This window comes from Pseudochaenichthys georgianus, chromosome 1, assembly GCF_902827115.2.
Source record: "Pseudochaenichthys georgianus chromosome 1, fPseGeo1.2, whole genome shotgun sequence".
In the NCBI taxonomy this organism is placed as follows: domain Eukaryota; kingdom Metazoa; phylum Chordata; class Actinopteri; order Perciformes; family Channichthyidae; genus Pseudochaenichthys; species Pseudochaenichthys georgianus.
In genome coordinates, this window is record NC_047503.1 from 28,001,196 (window position 1) to 28,026,883 (window position 25,688).

The 25,688-nt window shown below is 41.3% G+C and overlaps 1 protein-coding gene across 7 annotated transcripts in view; it reads right to left on the minus strand.

Annotated features, from left to right (window-relative positions):
* Window positions 1-23,404, minus strand: part of LOC117445675 (lysine-specific demethylase 4C-like) — a 34,042-nt gene extending 10,638 nt beyond the window's left edge. For 4 of the 7 annotated variants that reach the window (XM_034081522.2, XM_034081490.2, XM_034081514.2 and 1 more), the window contains exons 1-17: window positions 23,145-23,404; window positions 21,493-21,659; window positions 21,109-21,284; window positions 20,692-20,806; window positions 20,063-20,256; window positions 11,515-11,564; window positions 10,644-10,747; window positions 10,247-10,384; window positions 9,859-10,055; window positions 9,270-9,502; window positions 7,092-9,154; window positions 6,882-6,981; window positions 5,147-5,373; window positions 4,524-4,767; window positions 2,493-2,569; window positions 1,993-2,048; window positions 1,766-1,874 (exon numbers count right to left, since the gene is read on the minus strand). In XM_034081522.2, coding sequence (XP_033937413.1) covers window positions 1,766-1,874; window positions 1,993-2,048; window positions 2,493-2,569; window positions 4,524-4,767; window positions 5,147-5,373; window positions 6,882-6,981; window positions 7,092-9,154; window positions 9,270-9,502; window positions 9,859-10,055; window positions 10,247-10,384; window positions 10,644-10,747; window positions 11,515-11,564; window positions 20,063-20,256; window positions 20,692-20,806; window positions 21,109-21,284; window positions 21,493-21,636 — 4,227 coding nt within the window. In that variant the 5' untranslated portion in view covers window positions 21,637-21,659; window positions 23,145-23,404. The remainder of the gene's footprint in view (window positions 1-1,765; window positions 1,875-1,992; window positions 2,049-2,492; window positions 2,570-4,523; window positions 4,768-5,146; window positions 5,374-6,881; window positions 6,982-7,091; window positions 9,155-9,269; window positions 9,503-9,858; window positions 10,056-10,246; window positions 10,385-10,643; window positions 10,748-11,514; window positions 11,565-20,062; window positions 20,257-20,691; window positions 20,807-21,108; window positions 21,285-21,492; window positions 21,660-23,144) is intronic. The other 3 variants (XM_034081498.2, XM_034081506.2, XM_034081531.2) reach the window with 3 other exon arrangements.
* Between the last annotated feature and the right edge of the window lie 2,284 nt (window positions 23,405-25,688).

Below are 25,688 nucleotides of genomic sequence, written 5' to 3' on the forward strand. Positions count from 1 at the left end.
TGTGCAATTGTTTATTCAAGCATGCTGTGGAGTTTATCATGTGTTTACCTTCATTTAGATGTCAGAGTTTGTTGAAAAGAGGGCCATCCGTTTTATCAACAAATGCATGCGTCTGTCCAAAAGGTGCTTGTATCAGCGTATTCATTATTGAAAATTGGCAGGTACTTTTAGCTGCATTGGTAGAAAGTGTATAATCTGTGGTGTCAAGCTACAATTGGCACTGCTGCAAACTTTATATAATCAAACAGCTAAAGGAACGAAGCATTGGCAAAAGAAAGAATTCTAGTCATTACAATATCTGGAACATTTTGGCAATCATCAGGGTAATGTCACAGGCATTTTATGAGCGCCTGCCCTTTCCTGTCTGGACTCCACTTTTAATTTTGTTCAGATTTTAGCCCCTGGGTATGGATTCTGACACTTTGTGGTCTGTGCTCTCATATTCAAAATGAGCCTCATATCTTTGTGGCATGAGCAGATATGAACCATATCTCTGTGCTGTGGGTAACTTCTCCCAGTGTAAATGCAGTCGTATCTTTTCAACTATTTTCGGGGATGCACTCATGTTACCGTTATTTTAGGAACACCTTGGAAAATGTAGGAGGTATTTTAATATCAATTTGAATTATTTTACACTCCATTAGTTTAAATTAGGACAATAAAAAGAAGGTGAGAAAAAGGGGATCCGCTTCCTCGACTAACCCCTCTCCACCAGGATACACACTGCCAATGAGTTTTGACTGGAAGGGTTGATTACTAGAGACCTTTAAGCATAATGTAGCACAGATGAATGGCACCACAAACTAAATTCGCCATGGCAATTATTATTACAGGTGAATCAACACCTCTAAAACAGTCAGGCAGGCAACCAAGTTGACAGTTACAAAACCTTGATGATCAAATGCAGCAAATATTAATAAGGTCTAAATGTCTGTGTCAGTTGCTGTCGATGAATTCAGCTGCAAGGTTGTCACATGTATGTCTGCTTGGCATAACGTTACTCAGTCATGGTTTCGGGTACGGTATTGCAAGCCCAGAGGCCTGTTGTGTGTGTGGGTTTTGGTGTGTTTGAAGTAAGCAGTAACGTTAAAGTTGTGAAGTAGCAGGGGCACTGTGTTTGTAGCCTTTATTTAACCAGGTGAAAGCCCCTTGAGATCAAAAATGCCCATCTAATTGTCGGTAAATCAATGCTACTACATTCCAAGTCCCAACCCGTGCCTTGATCAATCATATACGATTCTTTAAAAAGTTTTCATTTACATGCTATACTTTTTGCTGAAACAATAAAGTAAGCAGGGAATGGGCAGGCCGCTTTGGTCTCTGTTATCCATCTTGCGCTCGGTGTTCCTCTCCAACACTGTGGTTTCTGCTGAGCTATCATGGTGCCTGCAGCAGAGAGCTAACTATAGTGGCAACATGTCAGGTCTGCTGAGACACACTCCAGCTCTCATTAAGCAACGCACGCATACACACAAATGCATGCACTAAGACACAGGCAGACGGACACACAACCCCGCATGTAAAGACAAACGCCCACACACAGACAGCCCTACATACACAAACCCCCCCCCCCACCCACCAGTGGTTAATTATCTAGCTTTGATTGCGGGCATGTTCTTCTCACATTGTTAATTAGAACTCTGAACACTTCATTAATTGGACTGAGCCAGTCCTCAAGGACCTGGGGAATTCCAGCACTGCATGAGTGTGTGTGTGTGTGTGCGTGCGTGCGTGCGTGCGTGCGTGCGTGCGTGCGTGTCCTCACCAGTTTAAATCGCTGCATGGGGATCCTACTGGTGTCAATAGGACTCCTCTTGGCTTCGTCTCTGAACCTTGCCTCTGGTAGTGCCACCGCACACATCACATGAGCCCATCTATATACATACACAATAACAAATTAATACATCATGATGATTAAGAAGCACAGACAATTCTCTGGGTGAGCTCTGGAGATCAGAGATGAGCTAATCTGAGAACAAAAGCCTGTCTCACTTGTCGTTTTTGGTTTTCTTCAGAGCTCCACCTCGGAGGTTACAGAGACAGCATTCCTGAAAAAACATAAACGGGAGTCAGAGAGGCAGAAAAGGTGTCATTTCACACAGCAATACCATTACACATGTTTACATACAACACCTGCATTGTGTGGGGAAATAGGTCAAATTGTTGTGAAGTCTTCTGAGAAACAAAAAGGCATTTACAATGCGACTGCGGAACGGATATATTTTCCAGTGTGTTCATCTTCTAAGTCAAGCAAGGTAATGCACACCAAGTAATGAAACCATAAAGTAACTTCACTTGTTCACTAAGCAACATCGTTTTTTTTAGAGGAACACTGAGGCTTATATCAGAGTCCGTCTATCAAGCCTACATTCAAGATGTTGGTCTTTTTGATCAATGCTGCTCTAAAATAGCAATGCCCCTATTAGGAATGTGCGTATAACTACATTCCATCTACAACTACAATTGTCACACAAAGAGAAAAATGATCTTACTGCAGTAAAGCTGCCTTCTGTACAGCGATCACATGACCACTGTTCACCGACATCATCTTCGGCAACACCGTAGCAACCTAAAGGAGGAAGAGATGGATAACAATAATTGGTAAAGATATAACTGAACAATTTCAATCTTTATCACTGACTCAAATACCGCCAAACCGGGTGGCATGGTTTGAAAAAAACCATAAAGAACACAGCAGGTGTGAGAGATAATGGTAAATCGCTACCATAGAACAGAATTAAGTGCCATGAACAATTTGTTCCCAATGATTTTCAACAGAATGGTGGAATTGTATCGTGCAGAAACGCACAGTATTGCAGAAACAGTGTAAATGGAGAGAGCGTGTGTGTCTGTGTGTAAGGGAATGGTTGTGGTTAAGCCAGAAATGCAGACAACAAAAGAGGAAGAGTTACATCTATACATCTTTGTTTAGAAATGCATCTGTTAGTGTGTTCATCTGTGTATCAAAAAGCACTTTGTGGAAAGCCAGACTTGCACTGGCGTGACAGTGTGCCTTGGTTTCAGACCCTTTGTCACCCCAGAAACCCCAACACATACACAGTAGTATGAATCAGCAACATTTAGTAAATATGTGTGCCTTTCTTAGTTCTCGTCTGTGCTCTTGGTGTGGCAGAGGATCAGAAATGTTTTATAAAAAACAAACACTTGTGGCTTCAAACTAAAAAACATTTTGACTTTATAAGCAAGACAAATGGAATTCTGTTCAAAGCCGACAGCTGGTTAAACTCCATTCCTAGAGGTTTTAGACACATACGCTGGGGGGATTGTTTCATTTGTAAGAAACACTTAAAGTCTGTTTATGTGTATGTTTCAGTTCTTTCCCTCCACTATCCATCACCAAACCAAACATCAAATCTAAGCTCACCTCTCTTCCTTTCGCAAGTTCAAATAACAGTAGGGGGTGGGCAGCTACATCAACTTGTACTTACCGTCGGTTCTCCAAACTAAACGTGTGGCTTTTTCATCCGTTTCAAATGACATACTCTTCAGCTCCTGACCCCACACTGCTTTACCACACACACACACACACACACACACACACACACACACACACACACACACACACACACACACACACACACACACACACACACACACACACACACACACACACACACACACACACACACACACACACACACACACACACACACACACACACACACACACACACACACACACACACACACACACACAACACACACACACACACACACACACACACACACACACACACACACACACACACACACACACACACACACACACACACACACACACACACACACACACACACACACACACACACACACACACACACACACACACACACACACCGCCTAGAGCCTCCAAAGTAAAAAGTGAGGTAGGATCAACACTACAGGCCGGAAAGTATAAGGGTTTGAAAGTGACTGGGAGAAGAAAAGTCATTTTAAAGCTGTGGATTCCCCGACAGTGTGTGAGACCTTAAAAGTGTGCTTGTGTGTGCCTGCATGCGCATATCTGTGTGTGTCTGTAGAAAAGACCGGCTGAAAGCTTAAGATATTGGGAACATGTGCATGGCTTGAGAAAGAGTCCTAGGGCTGTTTCAGTGTGTGAATGTGGGATTAAGATAATGTACCGAGTATTGCGGTCCAGCGGAACAGAAAGGCTCTGGGTTTTTTTTTTGGTTTTTTTAAAGAGTGTGTTTGTGAGGCCTTGTTACACTGGCTTGGGGCTTTTGGACAGGAAGTATGTGTGGTGAAGACAGAGGAATCAAACTCATTCGGCTGACGGGGGAAATAAAATACTCCCAACCACAGAGAGAGAGAGAGAGAGAGAGAGAGAGAGAGAGGGAAACAGAGAGCGGATGGAACATTGAAACAGGACTCAAACCTGACGACCCTATCACAATGACATCAGAAAAACAAGCACAGAATATAAAAACAAACAATGCAGTTTGGTGAGGTATCTACAACACCAGTATCAACCTTCACACACACTATCTACACGTTAATACATACTTGCGTGGACTTGCAGGCAACAGCCCTGGCAGTAGAGCAGAGGGGAGGTGGCGTCTTCCTGCAGCAGAGGGTTTGTGGGAGTTGGGGGGCAGTTCTGCTCCCGGAAAGAAAAGCAGATCTCTGGGATAAGGGGCTTGGTTCTTCTGAGACCACCACAGGGATGTGTGTGTCCCTCCATTGGAGAAGAGGGTGTGGGGGTGTCCTTGGCTGTGAGAGGTGTGTCGTCCTCTGCTTTGTCTTCAACCTTAAAAACAATTTGAATGATTTTCATGTTCTTCTTAAGAGGTGGTTAATAAAATATTTCCCCACTAATTTGCTTTATAATTAAGGTTGCCGCTCTGGATGGCATTTTAGCCCGTGGCAAATTACAAGAGCTGGTTCTGTAATAAGACAATGATAAGCTGCAGGAAAACCACATTCATCACAAGCGGGATTAGTATTATTTTCAATATTTATTTTATTCGCCTGTAATTATTCAGCTTTAATTATTTGCAGAGACAGCTGCAAACCACTTAACTATTACTGAGGCTTTGCTTTCTTAATAAAACAAAGGCCATCGTGTCTTCAACAGTTTTATATCCAACTACTAACACAGGTTATATTTGAGTTGAACTCTGCTTTACCTGATAATAGGGCATGAAGAGTGTGCACACGGCACAGTGGGGCTGCATGGTGGCTGCATGAGCATTGTACTCCCTCTCTGATGTGAAGCATCTCTTCTTGTTCTGCCACAGGTAGATGAGGGGCTTCGCCCACGCCTCCATTTCCTGCTGCTCCTCCTCCTCCTCCTCCTCCTCCTCCTCCTCTTCCTCTTCCTCTTCCTCCTCTGCCAAGCTTGCTTCAGGGGGCTCTAAGTGGAGACAAAACAAAGCTACAACATGGAGAGCACTTATCTATTCCACTGTAACCTTTTTTTATACTATGGCCCAGATGATGATGATTCATAAACTATAGAGTGCATATCTCTTGTCTGGTAGTATGTTAATTAAGCCTGTTCTCAATCAGAAACAACTGTGTGCCCTAAATATCAAAAACATAATATGCATTCGGCGCACAACAGACTTTAGCACTATACTGTATACCAAAGCTAATTCCTGGTATGTGTGAACCTACTTCGTAATAAATCTTATTCTGAATAATAGATTTGCTGCGGCATTAACACCAACTCATGCGGTCCAGCATTAGCTGTATGGTTATACCAAATGGCCAATATTTGTGAACTTTAACACTCCGATGTAAAACAAGTACACTTTTTATTACACGATTATTTGCTCAGGCGTCTTTATTCTTTTGAGGGACTGAGCCTAGTGCTGGAGCTTGTTGCGGGAAGCACGCTATCAAGTTCCCAACAGAGTTGCTAAAACGAGCATCAATGTAGTCAGCTGTTACCCCCAACCGCCCGGGAGTTTGTGTAAGTGCTTGTGTTTCGTTTTTGTACCCTTAACTTTCAACAAAAGTATTTTTCGGCACCCATCCCCATGGCAGAGAGAGAAAGCAACGTTTACTGTACTCTCTCACCGACTTACTGGTTACGTGACTGGCCAACGAAATACGACATTGGGCTGCGTTTCTCAAAATGTTTGTCGGTTTCAAATGTTCTGCCGCACACCGCTGCATTGTTCCAGAATTCCCAGCCCGAATTCACTTCCCACTCTCACATGACTGGAAGGATGTGTGTTTTCGCCAAACCGCCTGATTTGGTGTAAAGTCAGATCTAATCTATCCAGTGGTGACAATCCTCAAGTGACATGAAAACTATTTGCAATGAATAGAGAGGCCTGCCAGTTTATACAATTACCAAAAATGATTAAGAGCTCTCATCATCATGAAATAGGCTCCTCACAGCCATGGTCATTTCATGGTAATTTCTCAGGGATAAACAACTAAAATGCCTCCTGAATTATTCATCCCTTTCACAGCCATAGAAATAATGAATGTGACTGTGTGCGTGTGTGTGCGCTAGTAGTTGTTAATTGAGGCTCCTCCCACCCACCCTGTTAAAACAAATAGAGTATCTATCTCTAGGTATTTTTACTGTGGTAAGCCTGAGTTACATCCGTTTAGTTTATGTGTGCATTGACGTCAGTCAAATCATTTTGGGAAACATAAAATGAGAAAAGGGAGAAGTGACCTCAGAGTGGAATGAAATGATGGTTATAAAAAGCTACGCTGTGGGAAAAAACTAATGTTACCTGAAGTGTTGATTACTATGTCAAAGTTTGTTTTAACGGTAATAAAACAGCAAAGTGAATTCCAGTCCTCTCTTGGCTTATAGCATGAACATGTGTCACTCCCTGAATGTTGGGAGAGTTTTTTTAAGGCGCGTGCGTGCGTGTGTGTGTGTGTGTGTGTTCCCACCATCATCACTGGCATCCTGTGGTTTGACAGCCCTCGCCATGGGTTTCCTGAGTGGGTGACGCCAGCTCTTCGTGGTCCTCTTCACCGACAGGGCAGGGTACTGGCAGGAACAGGCATCAGTGAAAGGCATTAGAGTGCAAATAAAATGTATTTCTTTCAAACTTCAGCTAAAGACTGAATGTGTATGACTGTGTGTAAAAGAGCACTCACTGCACAAACCTCCCCAGGTTCCAGGCCTGATTCATCACACTCGCAGTTACTTGTATCATTTTCCTCCTCTTCCTCTTCTTCTTCTTCTTCTTCTTGTTCCTCCTCATCAGATGAGTCACTACTGCTCTCTCCCTTCACACTACATTGCTGCTCCATCTCTTCGCCATCAGATCCCCTTTCATCCATGTCAGACACCACATCCTGTTCACCTCCTGCCATATTCAGAGGTGTAACAGCAGTATTGGAGTGAAGACTCTCCTCTGTGTCCCTATGTCTCCCCAGCTCCCTGCACAAGGAGAGGGCGTCAGACCCATCTGTGTCCCCTCGGTGGAGCTCATAATCCCCACAGAGGCCCAGGGACTCAACAGCACCAACTGAAACTAGTGAGGTGGGCTCGAGCTGGGCCCAGGTGAGAGGCCCCCCTTCCTCTTCCTGGTTCTCAGACTCACGTAGGTCTTGTTCTGTGACCTCCAGGTCTGTGACTTCTTTGCACTGAGGTTCGGTCCACATGGTGTAAGGCAGCGGGTCGTGGGTGAAGTCAGAAGGGAGTTCTGGGTGCAGACTCTGGATGAGTACTGCAGGACCCTGGGAATTTAAGTTTTTCCAAATACTGCTGGAGAAAGGTTTGGGTTCCATGTATGAGTTCTCAAAAGTACAATGGGAAGGGGAGTATGTGGTGTGGTGGTGCAGCTGTAGTGCCGAGTCACCTTGAGTGCATAATGGCGTATGGGGGTTATAGTTTGAGGTACCAGTTAAAAAAGGCAGACCATTGTTCAGACTGAATGCATTGTCCCTATGAGCCGGGTGCTGTGAAGTTTCTTTGCTTGCCAACTCTAATAGGCTGTACTGCTGCTCTGTTTGAGGTGCATTGCTCTTAACTAGCTGGAGAGGGGAAGCATCAGTTCGTCCAGTGGGAACATTTTCCAGCTCCTGTTCCGCAGCAATTCCTGACGCTTTTAGCTTTTCATGGACAACACCAGATGTTATGTTGTGCATAGCATTGGTAGTTAAATGAGCCGCGTCTCCTTTTGAACCAGACACTGCTGCCCCTTTACAGCTATATGAAGACTCTGACTTCCACTTGTTGGCACGTTCTACAGAAAGAGGTTCTTTTGACATCTTTAAGTTGCTTTTTAACTCCTGTTTGGCTCCATTTGAGGACAGAGAGCTAGTTAGCGTCTCCCTATGAAGCACAGGTGCAACCTGGTGACTGCCTGATGTAGCTTTGGGGACATTGGTTAGCCCATACTCAGCCGGGGTGAGGGAGGGCATCTCTTGGATCAGTACAGGTGGCAAAGGGCAGATTCCAACCGTATCCGCTGGCTCCAGAGTGAGTTGTGGCATATCTACTGCATTCCTCTGCAGCAGAGGAGGGCAACGATTTCCCTTGGTGATGTTTTTCTCCAAATTGCAATTTTGTCCTGAAGGGGAAAAGGAGCAACATGATGTGCTACTACCCCCCTCTACTGGCTCAGATTTAAGATCGTAAAGTGCTTTTGTAGTGGAGTGTGGATTGGTATGTTTGGTATCAACAATTGTGTTTATTTTCTCTGCTTTAGCGATGTTGTTAGTGTAATTCTCAGTACCTGTGTCCATGCTAGTGTCAGTGTTTGGTGACAGCCTTAAAGTGTCTTCTGCACATGAGAAACTCGATGTTTGAGAGTTATAGTCAGGCGGACACGAGCTCATCTCAGTCTCAGCAGAGTTGGTTTTTGTGTTGGAGGACGAGCTGAGTGTTTGAGCCTCCAGGGGAGAGACCCTGATACAGCAGTCCTGAGAAGGTGAGAGGTCTTGTGGTTCAGGAGAGCAACACCGTGGCTCATTAGTTCCCAGATGCATCGGCGTATCCCCAGGCCCTTGTCTGAGTCCATCGGGAGTCCTTCTCGTGACCCCTGACCCTGAGAGGTGTTGAGGGTCAGTGTGAGTGACCGTCTCTGCCTTTAGGTCATTCTTCACTGGTGCAGCAGGAGAGGGAATGGGGTTGCAGTAAGAGTTATTCGAAAGACTTAAACTATTACTCTCTACACGATTTACCTTGACCACACACATCTGTCTGCAAGGACCTGTTGAGGATAAGGAAACATTAATATAATGTACCACAAGGTAAACAGCAACATAAGCACGCGGTCAAGCTGTTTAAATCACACCCACGCATACAGTATACTTGATGTCTCTTACCAGAGAGCTGAAAAGGGTTCTGGTTCTGTTTGTGCTTTGACTCGGCTTCCATTTTCTTCTCTTTTTCCTCCTCTTCCTTGCAGCTTGTCCCCGCAGCAGACTTTCGCACCTTGGGCCCAGTCGGACTCCCCAGGCCTTTCCTCTTGCTGCTGGTCAGCGCTGTGCTGCCATCCAGGGCAATGGGCTCCTCAGTGGTTCTGAGGCGCTTGGATCGCATACGAGAGTGGGTGCTGCTGTGAGGAAGGAGTGAGATAAAAGAAGATTGAAGCCCAAAATTAAGGAAACAAATGTGGAAGTTTGTGACTTTATTATGTGTGCCAAATGCCATTGTCTCTTCACTATCCAATGCACTAGGGCCACAATTACAGGCATCATCACAGACTGATGTCTCTCCAAATGTTGCATTGGACAAAAACGAAATGGGATCTTTATTAACAATGATGAGGACTGTGTATGATTTCAACAATATGATGTCATCAATATACAAACAGCACCACTTGTACTCCCACCATCAGCTGCAATAGACTCTTCTCTTTAACCGAATTGCATGGAAAGCAGAAGAAACTGTGTTGGAATATGAATACAGTACCCTTTATTCAAAGTAGCTTTGTTCTTGCGCCTCCTCTGCAACCAGCTGTGCAGCTCCGGTGTTGTACTGGGAGTGGCGAGTATGTGATCAAGAGGTGCAGAATCTTTGCCCACCATCCAGTTGGCGTAGCGGTCCGGTTGAAACTGTTTCACAAACGGTTCCATGGATATTTTTACCATGTCCTTGCTACAAGTGCACTGGAAGAAAAAGATGAGTATGAATATTCTGTCTGCTTTGGAAAAACATAAAGAGGCATTGCAGTGCAAACACAATTATAATCGATTCTGTTTGATACTGTATGACTATGATTTTTAAGCATGAATTGAATTGTATTCTGTGGCACTTTGTTGGATGTTCCAAAGACTTGAAGCATGTGCATGAATGTTACCTGTGTGGCTACTTTGCCATAGTCTATCCAACGCAGAGTGGCGAAGTTGGTGGACTCCGCACAGTTGAAGCCATGATTGAAGCCAGCATGGTAGCCATAAGGGAAGGTGATCATGAACTCTCCAGCTTCCTGAGTAATCTGGCAATTTATTATAAACATAGGGGAAGAGATTGGTTTGAAAGAGTAAAAGAAATGTGAACTCTCCTCCCAATTTCTTTTCTAAATCAGAAAGTAAAAGAGAATGAATTAAATCCTTTAATAAGTTACTGCAGATTTCTACATTTCAGAATGAGCACTGCTAATTTCACTGGCATGAAAAGCCATCTCAATAAAGTTGGTAAATAAAGGGCGTATAAAAGGCAAGAAGAGTCATTTTTCAAAGGGGATGAGGGCCTACCTTATCAAAGGGAATGCCATACTTCTTCAGTATGGAAGGGGAGATTAGAGTCATCTTGTGACGAAGAAAAGCCTCACACCCCTTGAAGCTGTTAGGAAAGAAACCTGACAAAAATGTGCACAAACACAACATTAACATAGAGTGTAAGCCAGCGGAGAAACATGTATAACATGCATAATAAAAAGCTTGACTAAAAAGTGTTTCTGTGGTCACCTTTTCGACCTTTACAGATCTAATTAACAGATTACATTTACAATGAATCTGGGTAAATCACAAAAGCAGCATATTTTCAGAATATGTCACCATGAAAAGTTTCTCTTTCTATACCTAACCATTAACATTAAAATAAAAGTGTACACTTGTTTTAACATGTATTTATATATAGTTCCTTTTATATAGGATTCTACTGTAATTTGTATCATTAGTTTTACATTTGTGGATTTCCATTTATCCAGAGAAGTAATCAGCATTGCAATCTTAGACCTAATAGCCCATTTTAAATTGAAATTCAAACACTTTAATAATGACTAAGTTGTCAAATTAATCTTATGCATTACGGTTTATTTAGTCTACTTACAATATGGATTTTTCTAAAGAGGTTTGTCACTACATTAAACCTCCTTTTGCATTTACATTTCTACTAATAGCAGTTTTTGCACGTAAGTATTCCGAGCTCATTAGCATGCGGCATCCTTAGCTTTTCCATTACCACTATTGTCATCTCATTTCAGAATTGAATTGATGTGCTGTTCTTTGTTGTTAAATGCAGACCTGGTTCTGAATGCTGCATCATTATTTAATAACCGTTTAATTATTTCTCCCGCCTTAATTCATATGTAGAATACAAAGAGAATATAAATGATTATTGTACCTGTAGCCAGACGCTCCAGTCTCTTCCCGTGCTCAGGGGGGATTGCATACCTATTAGAGATAAGAGATAAATATGAAGCAGACAGAAATAGTAGGTGAAATTCTCCACATGCATTCTTCATTATGCCTAAACTGTATAATACAAGTTTTCAAGCAAAGCCTTTACAACTTCAAGACTGCCATCAAGTGGTGGATGAGCGAATAATTGTAAGAAGGCTGATGGGACAGAAAAGTTGTTATGTCTTATTGGAAAAGTGTATTCAGGTGCACAGTATAAACCCTTCAATTACCTTGGCAACTTCTGAGCCTGAACATTTAAAAGGTTACCTATTATGCAAAATCCACTTTTTCATGTTTTTTTATACATAAACATGTGTCCCCTCTGTGTAAAGAGATTCTGAAAGTTTCAGGAAAAAAGATTCGCTCACTTTTTGTCCTGATCCATTTCTATAATATGTCTATATATGCGTCCTTGCGGTGCTTTGGACTCTTTTCGGCCGTATGACATGGGGACTCAGCGGTGACGTGCTAAGTCACAGGCTCATCTACAGCTGCTGCTGGATATAAGTTCACTGGCAGCAAGTAACCCTATTCCGCCTATTCCCCACTTCCTAAGAAGTAGTAGTACAAATTCTTTACCAGGCGGGATGTTGCCCAAATATCATCGGAGGAAGAAAGGAAGGAGAGGAGGCGTTCAACGCAGACTGAGGACAAACGAGCTAGACAACCGACGCCGGCTCCCCCCGCTCACAACTATCCTTCTCTCCAATGTTCAATCCCTACGGAACAAATTGGACGAATTGGAGGCTTGTGCTAAATTCAAGCGAGATTACAGGGACGCGTGTCTGCTGGCATTCACTGAGACGTGGCTGAAAGCCTCGGACAGCAACGAGGACCTACACATCAGCGGTTTTGGGTACCCTGTTTGGATGGACCGGTCGCCTGTCATAAAAAACAAATCCTGCGGGGGTGGAGTATGCTTTTATATCAACAAAAGGTACTGTAATTCCTTCACAGTTCGGGAGGAAATATGTACTCCGGATCTTGAACTGTTATCCATTTCGCTTCGCCCCTTCTACTTGCCTAGAGAGTTCCCCCAGCTGTTTTTCACTATTGTTTACATTCACCCACGGGCAAACACCTCAGCAGCCACTCAGCTGATTGAGGAAGTTACTAACAGACTGGACTCCCTCTCCCCCGATGCTCCTACATTTATTTTAGGAGATTTTAATCACTGTCAGGTGCATAAGACCTTAAAAACATACGAGCAGTATGTCACATGTCCTACAACTTTAAATAAAACCACTATTGACTTATGTTACGGCACGGTGCCTGGTGCGTTCAAGTCCCTGACCATGCCCCCTTTTGGAGCTTCATACCACACGAGCGTTCTTCTGGTGCCGATCTACAAACCCATCTGCAGAAAACAAGTGTGCACAAAAAAAACTGAAATGTTGGACAGAGGAAAGCATTGCCACCTTACTTGTTTGGACTACACGGATTGGGATGCGTTTTATAGCTCATGCTCTGATCTCAATGAACTGACGTCAACTGCCTCATCCTACATATCATTTTGTGTGGAGTCTAACATTCCTTGTAAAGACATTACAGTCTTCCCTAATAATAAGCCGTGGGTCACGAAGGAACTAAAGAGTGTTATAAATAGAAAGAAACGTATATTTTATACTGGAAACAGTCAGGACAACAACAAAAATTAACAGAGAATTAAGAAATGAGATAAGAAAAGCTAAAATAGCTTATAGGGATAAGGTGGAACTCAAATACAGCAGTGGAGATCTTCGGGAAGCCTGGAGGGGAATCAAATCAATGTCCTCCATCTCCCAGGGTAACAACAATGACAGGGCTAGGAATACCATTAGCATTGAGGGAACAAATGAGGCAGACCTCCCCAATGCTTTTAACATTTTTATTCTCGATTCGAGAAAAATGATTTCTCCATAAACACTGCAACCAGTCTCTCTCACCTATCTCAGAAATAGTCATTGAACAGGATGATGTTAGGAATCTCTTAAAACGAGTCAATATTAGGAAGGCCCCCGCGCCTGACCATATTTGTGGGCGTACACTCCAGTATTGTGCTAGCGAACTCTGTGGTGTTTTCCAGCATATATTCCAATTGTCACTTGAGAATAGCAAAATTCCAGATATGTGGAAATCCTCAACTGTAATTCCCATCCCTAAGAAGCCTCATCCTAAAGTCCTAAACGACTTCAGACCGGTGGCTTTAACGTCATTGGTAATGAAAATGTTTGAAAAAATTGTAAACGGCCTTGACATGTAAGTAGTAGGCAGGGAGAGGCGTCGAGGATGCAAAGCTTTTTATACTGCACACCCTCCACAAACACCTTGAAGAGCCACAAGCCCATGCCAGGCTTTTGTTTGCTGACTTTTCTTCAGCATTTAACACAATGCAGCCGCATCTCCTGGTAGAGAGCCTATTATGTCATTTTAAACTGCCCGATCAACTTGTTTTATGGATTTTAAACTTTCTAACTAATAGAGAGCAGAAGGTGTCTGTCAATGGACGCCTCTCTGACTCTGTCATCACTTCCACGGGCTCGCCTCAAGGATGCGTTCTTTCGCCCCTACTTTTTATAATGCACACACTGATAAATGCAGGAGCATGCAAGACAATAGCTACTTGGTTACATTCTCTGATGATACCGCCCTCTTGTCCCTCCTTAGCGGCTCAGAATCAGGCCACGAGTGTGCTCTTGCCGATTTTATTTCCTGGTGCGATGACAGTTTTCTGGATTTAAATGTCTCCAAAACCCAGGAATTGATCATTGATTTTAGACGTCATAAGGATGTTTCTAAGGAGTGCATCATACACAATGACAAGGTAGAAATTGTCACATCATACAAATACTTGGGCACCATTTTCGATGACCACCTCAAATTTGATGTGAATACTGAGTGTATTTTGAAGCGGGGTCAACAGAGAATGCACCTTCTTCGCAAACTGAACTCTTTCTCTGTCAGGCCTTTCATTCTTTGTCGTTTTTACCAAGCATTCACTGAGAGCCTTATTTGTTTTTCTTTTATCTGCTGGTTCCATAGCCTTACACTGAAAGACAGGGACAGCCTGAACAGCATTGTTAAAAAAGATCATCGGCGATGCTTTGAACTATTTATAATGTAAATTAGAATTATCTACATCTGTGCTCCCGGGTGTATCTGTGTGTTTTCTTCCTGTATGTTCCTGCCTGTGTACATGACATAAGCTGCTGCTCATAACCAATTGCCCCTTGCAGGATTAATAAAGTTGTTGATTGATTGATTGATTGATTATAAAAACCGGTCTGTAAATGAGCTGATCAGATTTTGGCCACTTTAAGATGTCATGATTGTTTGGCTTGTGTAACCATTAGCCAATAACCAACCAAGGTAACCCCCCCCCCCTTATCACCTGAATCTCCTCCTAGAGCACCATTGTGTTATTTTTAACCAAATCTCTCTCAGAGGGGCGTGGCTCCTTATTTTCATCTAAAGTAACAGACAGAATCAGCACTTTTGAAACAGGGCTGAAACAGAGGGGATTATGGGATGCTACAATGCTCGATCTGTTTGGTGTTTGGAGCCAAACACTTCAGAGACATGTTTTGTATATATCTGAGACCTATAATAAATTGATGGAAAAAAATTATAATAGGGGAGCTTTAAAAGTGAATGCATTTGGTCTTTGATTCTGTTAACACCGTTTAAAAATACGGAGTCGAATTCAATTTCTAAAAAAAAAAAAAAAACTATTGCTGTAAGTTAAGCGTTAATCTTGTTTGGCCTTATCCTGCATTATTTCTTATGCTACACTGCTGACGCAATTGAATTGAAACTATTCCCGATGTTCCCGGTGACAAACCCGGCTCCTGACTGAACTCCCACAAGGTTTGACGAGGCGCTCCATTCGACTAGCAGCATCTGCCCTCAGGTCTGTGGCATTTCTATCATATCATATCACCTGTCAGCTTAACAGAGCAGTGAGAGGGAGAGCCATCCTCAGGTGGAGGTGACATGGCAGGTGGGGGGGGGGGGGGGTAGGGGTTTGAGAAGAGGTGAGGGAGGTGCATCTTAAAGCTGCTCCACTCCAGGGAAGAGATGTCAAAATAAAAGCATGATGAAAGAGTCTACCCCTGTGTGTGAGAGTGTGTTAGATTATAAGGGTGTGCGTGCGTGCGTGCGTGCGTGCGTGCGTGCGTGCGTGCGTGCGTGCGTGCCTGTGACACTGATCCCTGTGGGTTGCAGGGCTCACTGCTCTAATGAGCAGAACTCCCTTCAGGGCAAGAGGAGAGGAGAGAGAAATGGAGCAAGCCAAGCTGACAAAGAAATAAAAATAAACCTACATTTTGATCTACCTGCATTCTTCACTTCAACTTTATCATTTTAACCCGACACTTCTTAAAACCCAGCTTCTCTTCTATAAAAACATGCAAGAGCTTGAACAAATAAACGTTTCTGTTTTCTGTGACAAGGCGTTTATTTCGGCACCTACTTTTTGTTTTGATCTTAATCCTTTTTTTAGATCATCACATTTTAGTTGACTAGGAATATTGGCATTTGAATTTAATTTAAGTCAAATAAATCCTATACCATTTCCTTATAGTATCCTTTTGGATAATTGTAGCTCAAGTTTAAGGACTGAAAATTGAGACATCGAAATAGAGATGGACTGAGTGCTGTGCCGAAAAAATGACAGAGGAAGGGTAAAATAATAGTTTGCATTAACTCAGTTACACCACTTGCTCTGGTCAGTACAGTATTATAATATCCAACAAGATATTATGGAAAATTCAAAGTGTGTAAATCTACCCAAAAGAGTAACTTAACACTTGAGTGACTTCTTTAGTTAGTTAATTATGTGTTGCAATCAGCTTTTACCTATTACACTAATTATTGATGAATTGTCTCAGAGTATCTCTGTCCTCTAGAGCAGTGGTTCCCAACCTGGGGGGTGCCAAAGATCGCAGGGGGGGCGCCAGTCCAAATATCATATTTAGACTTTTTTCTTTTACATATTATTGTAACTCAATACATGATTGTTACCAAGAGCCTTGTCTCTTCATTACAATACAACTAATTATTGATTAATTAATTTGAATAAAAAGTCAAGTTAGTAGCTATTAAAGGCATAAAAATACAAAAATGTATACATTTTTCTTTGATAGAAATGTTTCTTCTGCTCGTAAAGTGTCCAAACCGGGCTTGTCTGGATAAGCGCATTTTTTAAAACATAGTCATTGTCCATGCCGGTTTCAGTTGGATTATTTGTCACAGTTGCTCCGATCAGATCGGTCTCCTCCATTTTGTAGATATTTACGACTTTTGAATCCACATAAACACATCGGCAAAATCCGGCTTACTTGGAGCATGTGTTTTAAACAGTTTAATCCCTTTGTGAATTGTTTCCACTTGCGGCGTCCTTTCATTTCTTCATACAGCGGGAATCCAAATGAATTCATCCTGAGTCCAATAACCATCAAAGTCACTCCAATAGTGCTCCTTAATTACGCTTTCATCCTCCTTTAACAAAATACTTCACATTCATCCAGTTTGTGACAGTAGTTGTAGCATTTTTGAGACTTTTAAACTTTAATTACCGCTGTTGCGTTGCGCAGAACAATATGCATCCAAAACATTAACAACGTTTTTTGGTTTTTCGGAAAACCAAAAAACCGACATTATTCAGTTTTTAAACCAAAATGGGAAAACATATAAATCAACGTTTTGGTTTTGTTTGTATGATTTACGGATAATCCAGTGAATGCTGGGAAAACGAGGAGAAGGCGCATTATGAAGGAGATGTCCGGTCGCCAGGGTGTGTGTGTGTGTGTGTGTGTGTGTGTGTGTGTGAGACTGGCATTTGTTTTCAGAAGATATTATGATAGTGTCGTTCGTTCCGGTGCACTCCGACAGCATTTAAGGCCCTGTCACACTGTCCCGAAATTGACACCCGATGGACACACGATAAAGGAAATGTTCAAATTCGGCTGTGATCGTAGCAACATCGGGCCATTCGTGAGGGCATCTAAGCCATCGTATGACCGCCGGTGGAGTTTCTCAGGCTCCGGCAGCAACTTCGTGAGCGGCAACTTCGTAAGGCACTCGTGAGGGCATCTTGCCAAACGTGTCATCTTCGGTGCATTCACCCTCACTCTGATCGGGGTGAATGCCCGATGGCACCGAGGATAACAAGATGCCCTCACGATGGCCTTACGAAGGGCAAAATTGACACACGAATTCAACACGAAAATGAACCTTCGCAAGGTCCTTCGGCAATTTTTTGGCATGCCAAAGATTTTGCCTCCGCTCACGAAGTTGCTGCCGGAGCCTGAGAAACTCCGCCAGCGGTCATACGATGGCTTAAGATGCCCTCACGAATGGCCCGATGTTGCTACGATCACAGCCGAATTTGAACATTTCCTTTATCGTGTGTCCATCGGGTTGTTTTATTGCACAACAAAATCATGTAAATATATTATGTAAATAACCCAATTTGTGTTCTGTGAAACTAAAAAGGATATAATATATTATTTTGAAGGACAGTTGACAGGAAATTGTTGTTGTTATGGAAACAACATTACGGAGAAAACGTAATATTTTCTACATATAAAGACGGATAAAGTAAAGAACAAAGTCTGAAGATATCAGTACAGTATCATAGTACTTTAACATAATTGTTTTTGGTACTTTCGTTGCAGTTGTATGTCTTAAATGTAATGTAAATGTTGCCTTCGTGTGTGGTTCGGGGCCATCTTCGTGCGAAATTCACAATTCCATATTCGTGTGTGCATCGGGTGTCAATTTCGGGACAGTGTGACAGGGCCTTTAGCACTACATCGAGATTAAGAATAAAGATTAAACTTCTTTTGGGAACACCCGTATATACCTATGGAGTTAGCCAGATGTGTGTAAATTACTGTTCATGGTCATTTGAAAACAAATGCCGGTGTCGGACAGACACAAACACACCGAACACACTGAGCTGAGCTGAGCAGAGCACATACACACACCAGTGGCGAACCGTCAGGGCCTTCAAGGTATTCAGAGAATACCCTGGAACACTCAGATAAAACAAACAAATCTATTTAATTATATAAATAAAATGTATATAAAATGAATAAATGAGAATCGTATCTGTGTGTTGATCTGTAATATTACAGTGTTACGTTGATTTGTTTGTCCTTCTCGGACCATGCACTACGCATTTCAGTGGTTTTGTGTTAGAAAAGAAAGCAACCAATCAGATCTTGTTCTGGGTCTCTGGGTAGAATATCCTTCAACCAAGGTATTCTACATCCTTGATCGATCCTGGCCGTTGCACTGAATGAGAGTGTACGTTTGGACTGACAGTTTGATCAACCAATCATATATTGATTTGTAGCCAATGGGCGTATTCTTTCAGAGTTTCCCTCGGTCCCAGGGTGCTCTAGAAGGCCCGGTAGTTCACTGGCTCAAGACAGAGGATCTAGAATGAATGCGACGAAGCAATTCATGCCGTTTTATTGTTTTTAACGTTGAAATGAAAAGTGCAACAGGTGAAGATGAAGTTGTTGCGGAATTGTTGTGAGTACCCTTTTCAAGACGACAATTCAGTGAAAAGACGGACATTATTATGCCGCGGAGGGGGGGAGGGGCGGTGGCGGCGGGGGTGTGTGTGTCTACAGAAGGTCCAGTTGAGATAGACACAGTTCGCCACTGACACACACACATCATGCGCCTTGGTGACCGGACATCTCCTTTATAAAACTAATAAATGTGTGTGTAGAGATGCGTGTAGAGATGTGTGTAGAGGTGTGTGTGGTTAACACGTAACAGCCTGCAGTCACTCGCTGTTCTGATGAAGGTAAACACAGCGAAGGCGGTGCGTAAAAAGGCACATCTTTACCCGCTGGTGCTGCACTTCTCAGAGGCGGAGTATACGTCCCGCTGCCTCTTGATGCTGTAGTGAAAGATTAACTAGGCTACTGGATTAAATAATATCACTGGTATAGGTGCGAAAATGAAACACTTTTTGAAAAAAATATTATGATAAAATATTTTTATATATTTATAATTCTGCAAATATTACGATAAATTCACAGCTATTTGGGAACCCCTACTCTAGAGCTTCCAAAGACAGTTCAAATGGAGTGGGGAAAAAAGTTAGTCTGCAGCTTAGCTACATCAAGTACAAATAAGTTGGCAATCAGAAACAATGTATAGTGAATGGTAACTGGTTAAGATTAGAAATGTGTCCATTTCTCACAGTGGCCATTGCGTAAACCAAACCATATATAGACCTATAGTCTGATGATGGCTAAATGCGTGTAGCCATTTTTTCCAATGCGTAGAAAAGTGGATGTGAACATAAAAGTGTCACTAATGGTACTACTAGTGGTACTAAAGTATGTGTCTTACTTAGTATGTGTCGCAACTAGTAAGACACATACTTTAGTGAATATTATACAGTTGGTTTCCATTGAGTGTTAAAAGTATTTTTCAGGCAATCTTTCATTGCTTCTTTGTGCGTTTACCCCCTGTCCCATACTAACCATGACTTGGGCTCTCCAAAGTGGAGGTAGTTGATGCTGTACAGGTCCATATCCTCAGTGTGCCACGAGAATGTGGTCTTCCACATGCCAAAGTATAGGTATGGAGTGTTCACCCCCTGGATGGACACACCGCAGTCCTCCTCGATAACATCCAGGATAGAGTTGAGGTGGCCAACGTTCCACTCTTCCACATCCTGGGAGATTAGAAACAATTGGATGTCATAAGTGGATCTAGCATCTTAGTATTGTGGTTGACAATGACATTTTTAAATCCAATCAGCTACATTAAGGAAGATTTTACTCATTGTGCCACCAGTTAGCCAGCTGTCAAATCCCCTATCACTATTATGTGGATGAGCTTCAGTGGCCTACTTTATCAAAGCTGGGAATGTGTTGCTTTCAGTCAATACATCTTTGTGTCCCAAATTTAGATTTTTCTTTTGTCCTTAAAATGACTCCAAAAACCTGTTTTCCAAAGACCAAACTGCTAGATTTAGGTAAAAGTAATATGATATAAAGTCCACCAAAGTCATTTCTACCGTTTGATAAAGACACAGAGATTAACACATGTATTAAAATATGTGAATAAAAACAGGGAAATCAACAAAAGAAGAAGAAGGCTCATCTACCTCATCATAGAGACTGCCACTGACATCAGCACCATATATGGGTGAGACAAAAGTCAGGTTCTTCCAGTATTTCCTCTCCAGATCTTCATAATTCAGGTAGCGTGGTGTACAGTACCTGTGGAGGAGAAATAAATAACAATTGGTAAGGTAAACTACATTGCAGCTAAATGTAGAACCTTAGCACTTTTAAATCATTTATCCAAATCCCATCTTTAAATAAGATTTGGGATTAGGAAAACTAGCATTAGAAATGTACACATGGCTTACTATCTCTTTACCAATTTTCAGACTTTTTTGTTAGATAAGCGGTAAAATTCTAATTATTATTTTAATATGAACAGTTAGGTTTTCTTTAAATTAGGTCAAATAGGGCAGCAGCATTACTTCCTAGATAAAATGTATGTATTTAGTACTCACATGTCACTGTTGGCCAACCGCCTGAACTCCTGCACGCTAAGAGGCTTCTTCTGGATATTGTATTGAGTGAAGAGCCCTGACTGGCCAGCCATCATCTGCTGGATGGGAGCATCAATCATGAGATCATCTATGTCATCATAGGTACGACGGGGCTTCCAGCCTTTAGGAGGAATCACCTGGGGGACAAACAGAAGAGGAGAAGTTTGGAAAACAAAACAGGAGTGGAGTAACCGAGTACAAATAGGGTCTTGCTGTTAGAGGAACACATTAGAGGAAACTTTGACACACCAACTAAGTGGACATCATGAATTCCATAACTCACAGACAAGACAAAACTTATGTTGAAACTGTTTCCAAGTTGAAATTTGAAAAAAGGCTCCCTACCTTAGCCAGACCTGCGCGATGTGCACCCTGAGACTCCATATAAACCAGGTACTGGTTGAAGTCTTTGAACTCCTCCATGGTGGGCCTGAACGTCATGATTTTGCAGGTGGGGTTCGCTGGGGTAAACACCTCTGCCCCCGCCATCCTGCTGCCTCACCAGATATAACCTGGAAAAATAAAATAAAGACACCAATTTAAATGTGCTCAAAGGGTATAATAATAATAATAATTACCAATTTCCAGATGTAAATATAGCCAAAAAGTAATTTGTGTTTGCTTAATTTGTCAATAAGTTGTTAAGTCGATGGTCATTGTGTTTTTGCATTTAACTGCTCCCAATCAGCTATTTTTCCTTACATTTTTGTGATACCGATTGAAGATATAACTCAATTTAAGACTTAGTACACATTGTATAGACCATTACAAAATATAAACCACTTAATGTGATTTACAGGCTGTAAGAAATATTAACGTGTGGTTCAAATGTACAGATGTAAAACTTGACTAGAAGGCAGTGGTTTATGATCACCGCTAGATGGAGGTAGAGATTCAACGAATGTCGATTTGGCCCTATGATCTTTTCTAACAACCCAATTCAGATGTTTGTCCCATACACCCATCCCACTCCCAACTCTGACTTTATTGTTCATCAGACAAAGGATCACATTGCCCGAGTCATGATATTGTGATTTTCAACCATATATTTCTTCATAAAGCTACTTCACTGCAAACCATATTGAAATGGCATTCAGCCCGATTATGTAACAGACAATTGCAAGCTTAAACAAGTTTGTGTAATAAATCAGCAACAGTGTTCAGACACTATGTGTTTACAACCTTACTCCTGTTTTAAGTACTAAAACAAACATTTCAAAACACGGATAACCTAAATCGTGCTTATTCTGCCTACTATTAATTGAAATCAACACATTAGAACACTGGGATAAATAAATATCCCCCGAGTTGTGGTTTCGCTTTAAAAACTGGATTTGCGTCTATGGCTTGGCTGAGCTTTGTTGTCTGTCAAGCCAGCTAACTAGCCAACTAGCCTACGTTTTGTTATGATGCAAAGTAACGGCTGAACAACTAGCACAGCTAGCTTGCTTATATTAAGACGTTATAATAATTTGGCACTCTGATTTGTACGTTGTGAATTGATTCATGGTACCGGACTATAAAGCACTTGCAGCTAGCAGGTGGAAAATAAATGCATATGTAGCCGTTTAGCTAACCTAGCTAGCACCCCAGCTAACTCCTTAATGCACAAGTGAATGGGGTTTAAATGCCCCTCGCAAGGTGGCTGCAGAGAGGCCCGTAGCTCCTTCGCTCTGTGACTTTGTGTGATACTGAGGATTTACAATGATCTTTTGTATCGTGTATACATTATTGTATCGATCCTGAAAGACCTCTGACAATAGACATGGGAACAATGAGAAACATAGTCCGAGATGTCCACTGGCATGAACGCGTGCCAACTTCTTAGGCTGGCAACGCTAACGGTTAGCTGTTGATATGTAGCTTAGCTAATTTTGCACTAGAGTCACATAATGCAGCACACCGATTGCTGTCTAACTGGATCAAAGCTAGCTTACATGCATCGTTTTTCGCTGGTATATCACATGTTGTTTCAATAAAAGCAAAGAGTATTTTACCTTGATTTAGAAACACAGCGCCGTGTTGTTATCTCTTCCTTGTCCGTCCAGCTGATTCACATGACAGCTGCTGGTGCTGCTGCTGCTTGCATTGAGATTAAACCATGTTGAAGACGGTCTATACTCCACAAATGCGTGTCAGTATGCTAACGTGATCCACCGAGATGAGAGGCAGACCGTGGTGGGGTGGATTTATCCATGCACTGTGAGATCTGCGAATTAGCAGGAGAGTGGAAGAACTGCAGCTCAGCCAATGTTGTGTGAACCTGTTCAACAATGTTGTCTTACAGACTTGGCCATCATTCAAAGGAGTAGTTATAAAAGAAAAACATATGGAATTTCTGGTTAAAAATTTGATTTTTTTTTAAGCAAACACTTTATACTTAAATGCAAATATCTTAAGGTTAAGCCATCACTGGATGGAAGAACGAACTTAAAGGTCCCCAATTATACTGTTTTTCATCAATAGGTCTCAGATATATACAAAACATGTCTCTGAAGTGTTTGGCTCCAAACAGATCATGCATTGTAGCATCCCATAATCCCCTCTGTTTCAGCCCTGTTTCAAAAGTGCTGATTCTGTCTTTTACTTTAGATGAAAATAAGGAGCCACTCCCAACGCCCCCTATTTGGTTAAAAATAACACTATTTGGTGCTCTAGGAGGAGATGCAGGTGATAAGGTGGGGGGGGGGGGGGGGGGTTACTTTGGTTGGTTATTGGCTAATGGTTACACAAGCCAAAAAATCGTTATGACATCATAAAGTGGCCAAAATCTGATCAGCTCATTTTCAGACAGGTTTTTATAGAAATGGATCAGGACAAAAAGTGAGCAAATATTTTTTCCTGAAACTTTCAGAATCTCCTTACACAGAGAGGACACATGTTTATGTATAAAATACATGAAAAGTGGATTTTGCATAATAGGTGACCTTTAAAATATTTGCAGTCTCTTCATTACATAAAGGAGATAAACATCCAGAAATTATTCTCATTATTTGACTTATTCGTGTTACTTGAATAGACCCGTACTGTGTTGTTAATAATTGTTTGTTTTGTAATTTTTATTTGTGTAATATGTATTCTGCTTAGTTTGATTTTATATATACTTTATTTGCTTTATTGTTTGATTTTTGGTATTTGTAATTTGTATTGTTGTGTTCTGTTTGGTTTTATTTTATCTATGCTGTATTTGCACCATTCAATGTTATTGCCTGAAAATAAGTGCCTTAAAGGTTTGTAAATGACTCGTGATTAATAACGTTTTTTATTTAATGAAGGAAAAACACAGTCAATGTTAGTGGAAATTGCATTGCATCTCCAGCGTTAACTCTTTTTTTGCACATCAAATGTATTATTTGTCTTGATTTGTTTATGTTATTTTGTGTATACTCTTGCATAAAGATTAATTGTTTGCATTTGTTGATTGAAACAGTTTTTTTTTTAAACAACTTTGATTTACTTGTACTTATTAAAGAATAACATTCAGATTACATAACATATATATATACAGGAATAAATAAAAAATATAAAAGCTGAGAATAAAACAGAACATAATTGATTGGTTGATTGATTGGTTGATTGATTGGTTGATTGATTGATTGATTGATTGATTGATTGATTGATTGATTGATTGATTGATTGATTGCAATCTTTTTTTAACTATATAGTTAAAGAAAGGCAACAATTGAAATTAAGCTACATGGACTTGAGTGCTACTAGATGTAATGGTTTTAAAATTGTAGTCACATTATTGGAAATTAGTGTTCTTGTTTATTACATTTCTTTGTGCACGCTATTTTTCAGAACATTTATAAGTTATACTTTTCAAAAGTGGTGGGGACAAAATTGGCCATTTTCTTGAAAACAATGTCCTTTTGCCTAAATCTGGGGATCTTTATGTGGAAGCTAATGAATGACTAGTCTAGGCTATGACGATAAGAGCCTATATCCGTCCAACTCTAACTTTGCAGAACTCATTGCTGTATGGTAGTGATGGCGAGATGAAGCCTTATGAAGCTATGAAGCTTTGAAGCTTTCCAGCCAATTGGTTCTCAAAAGGGTTCATCTCATGAGGCTTCATCTGAACCCCCCTGTTGGTCAAAGTCTGTAAAACAGGCAGAAATCTGAACAGTGTGATTTTTCTGTGAGTTCCCAATGAATAAAGCCTTAGAATAACTCTAAACAATGAACATAAAATCATATTTTCATGTAATACATTTGTATGAATATTATATATATATATATATATACCTGCCCAGTTATTCAAATTAATATTGAAGTAATCAAATTAGTAATCTGATACTTGATAGCCACGAATACAAAATACGTAAAAAATGATATCACCTATGATATAGTCAGACACTAACATAATTTGTTCAAAACTAGCTTTAATTGCTCCTTAGAATGTACTTTTCCTCTGTGGTTTTCTTTGCAACACATTTTTGTATTGTAATGCCACTCGTATGTTGTTGATTTGTGTATTGCAAGGTGACATTGAATGTTTTGAAAGGTGCCCTCAAAAATAATGTATTATTGTTATGGTA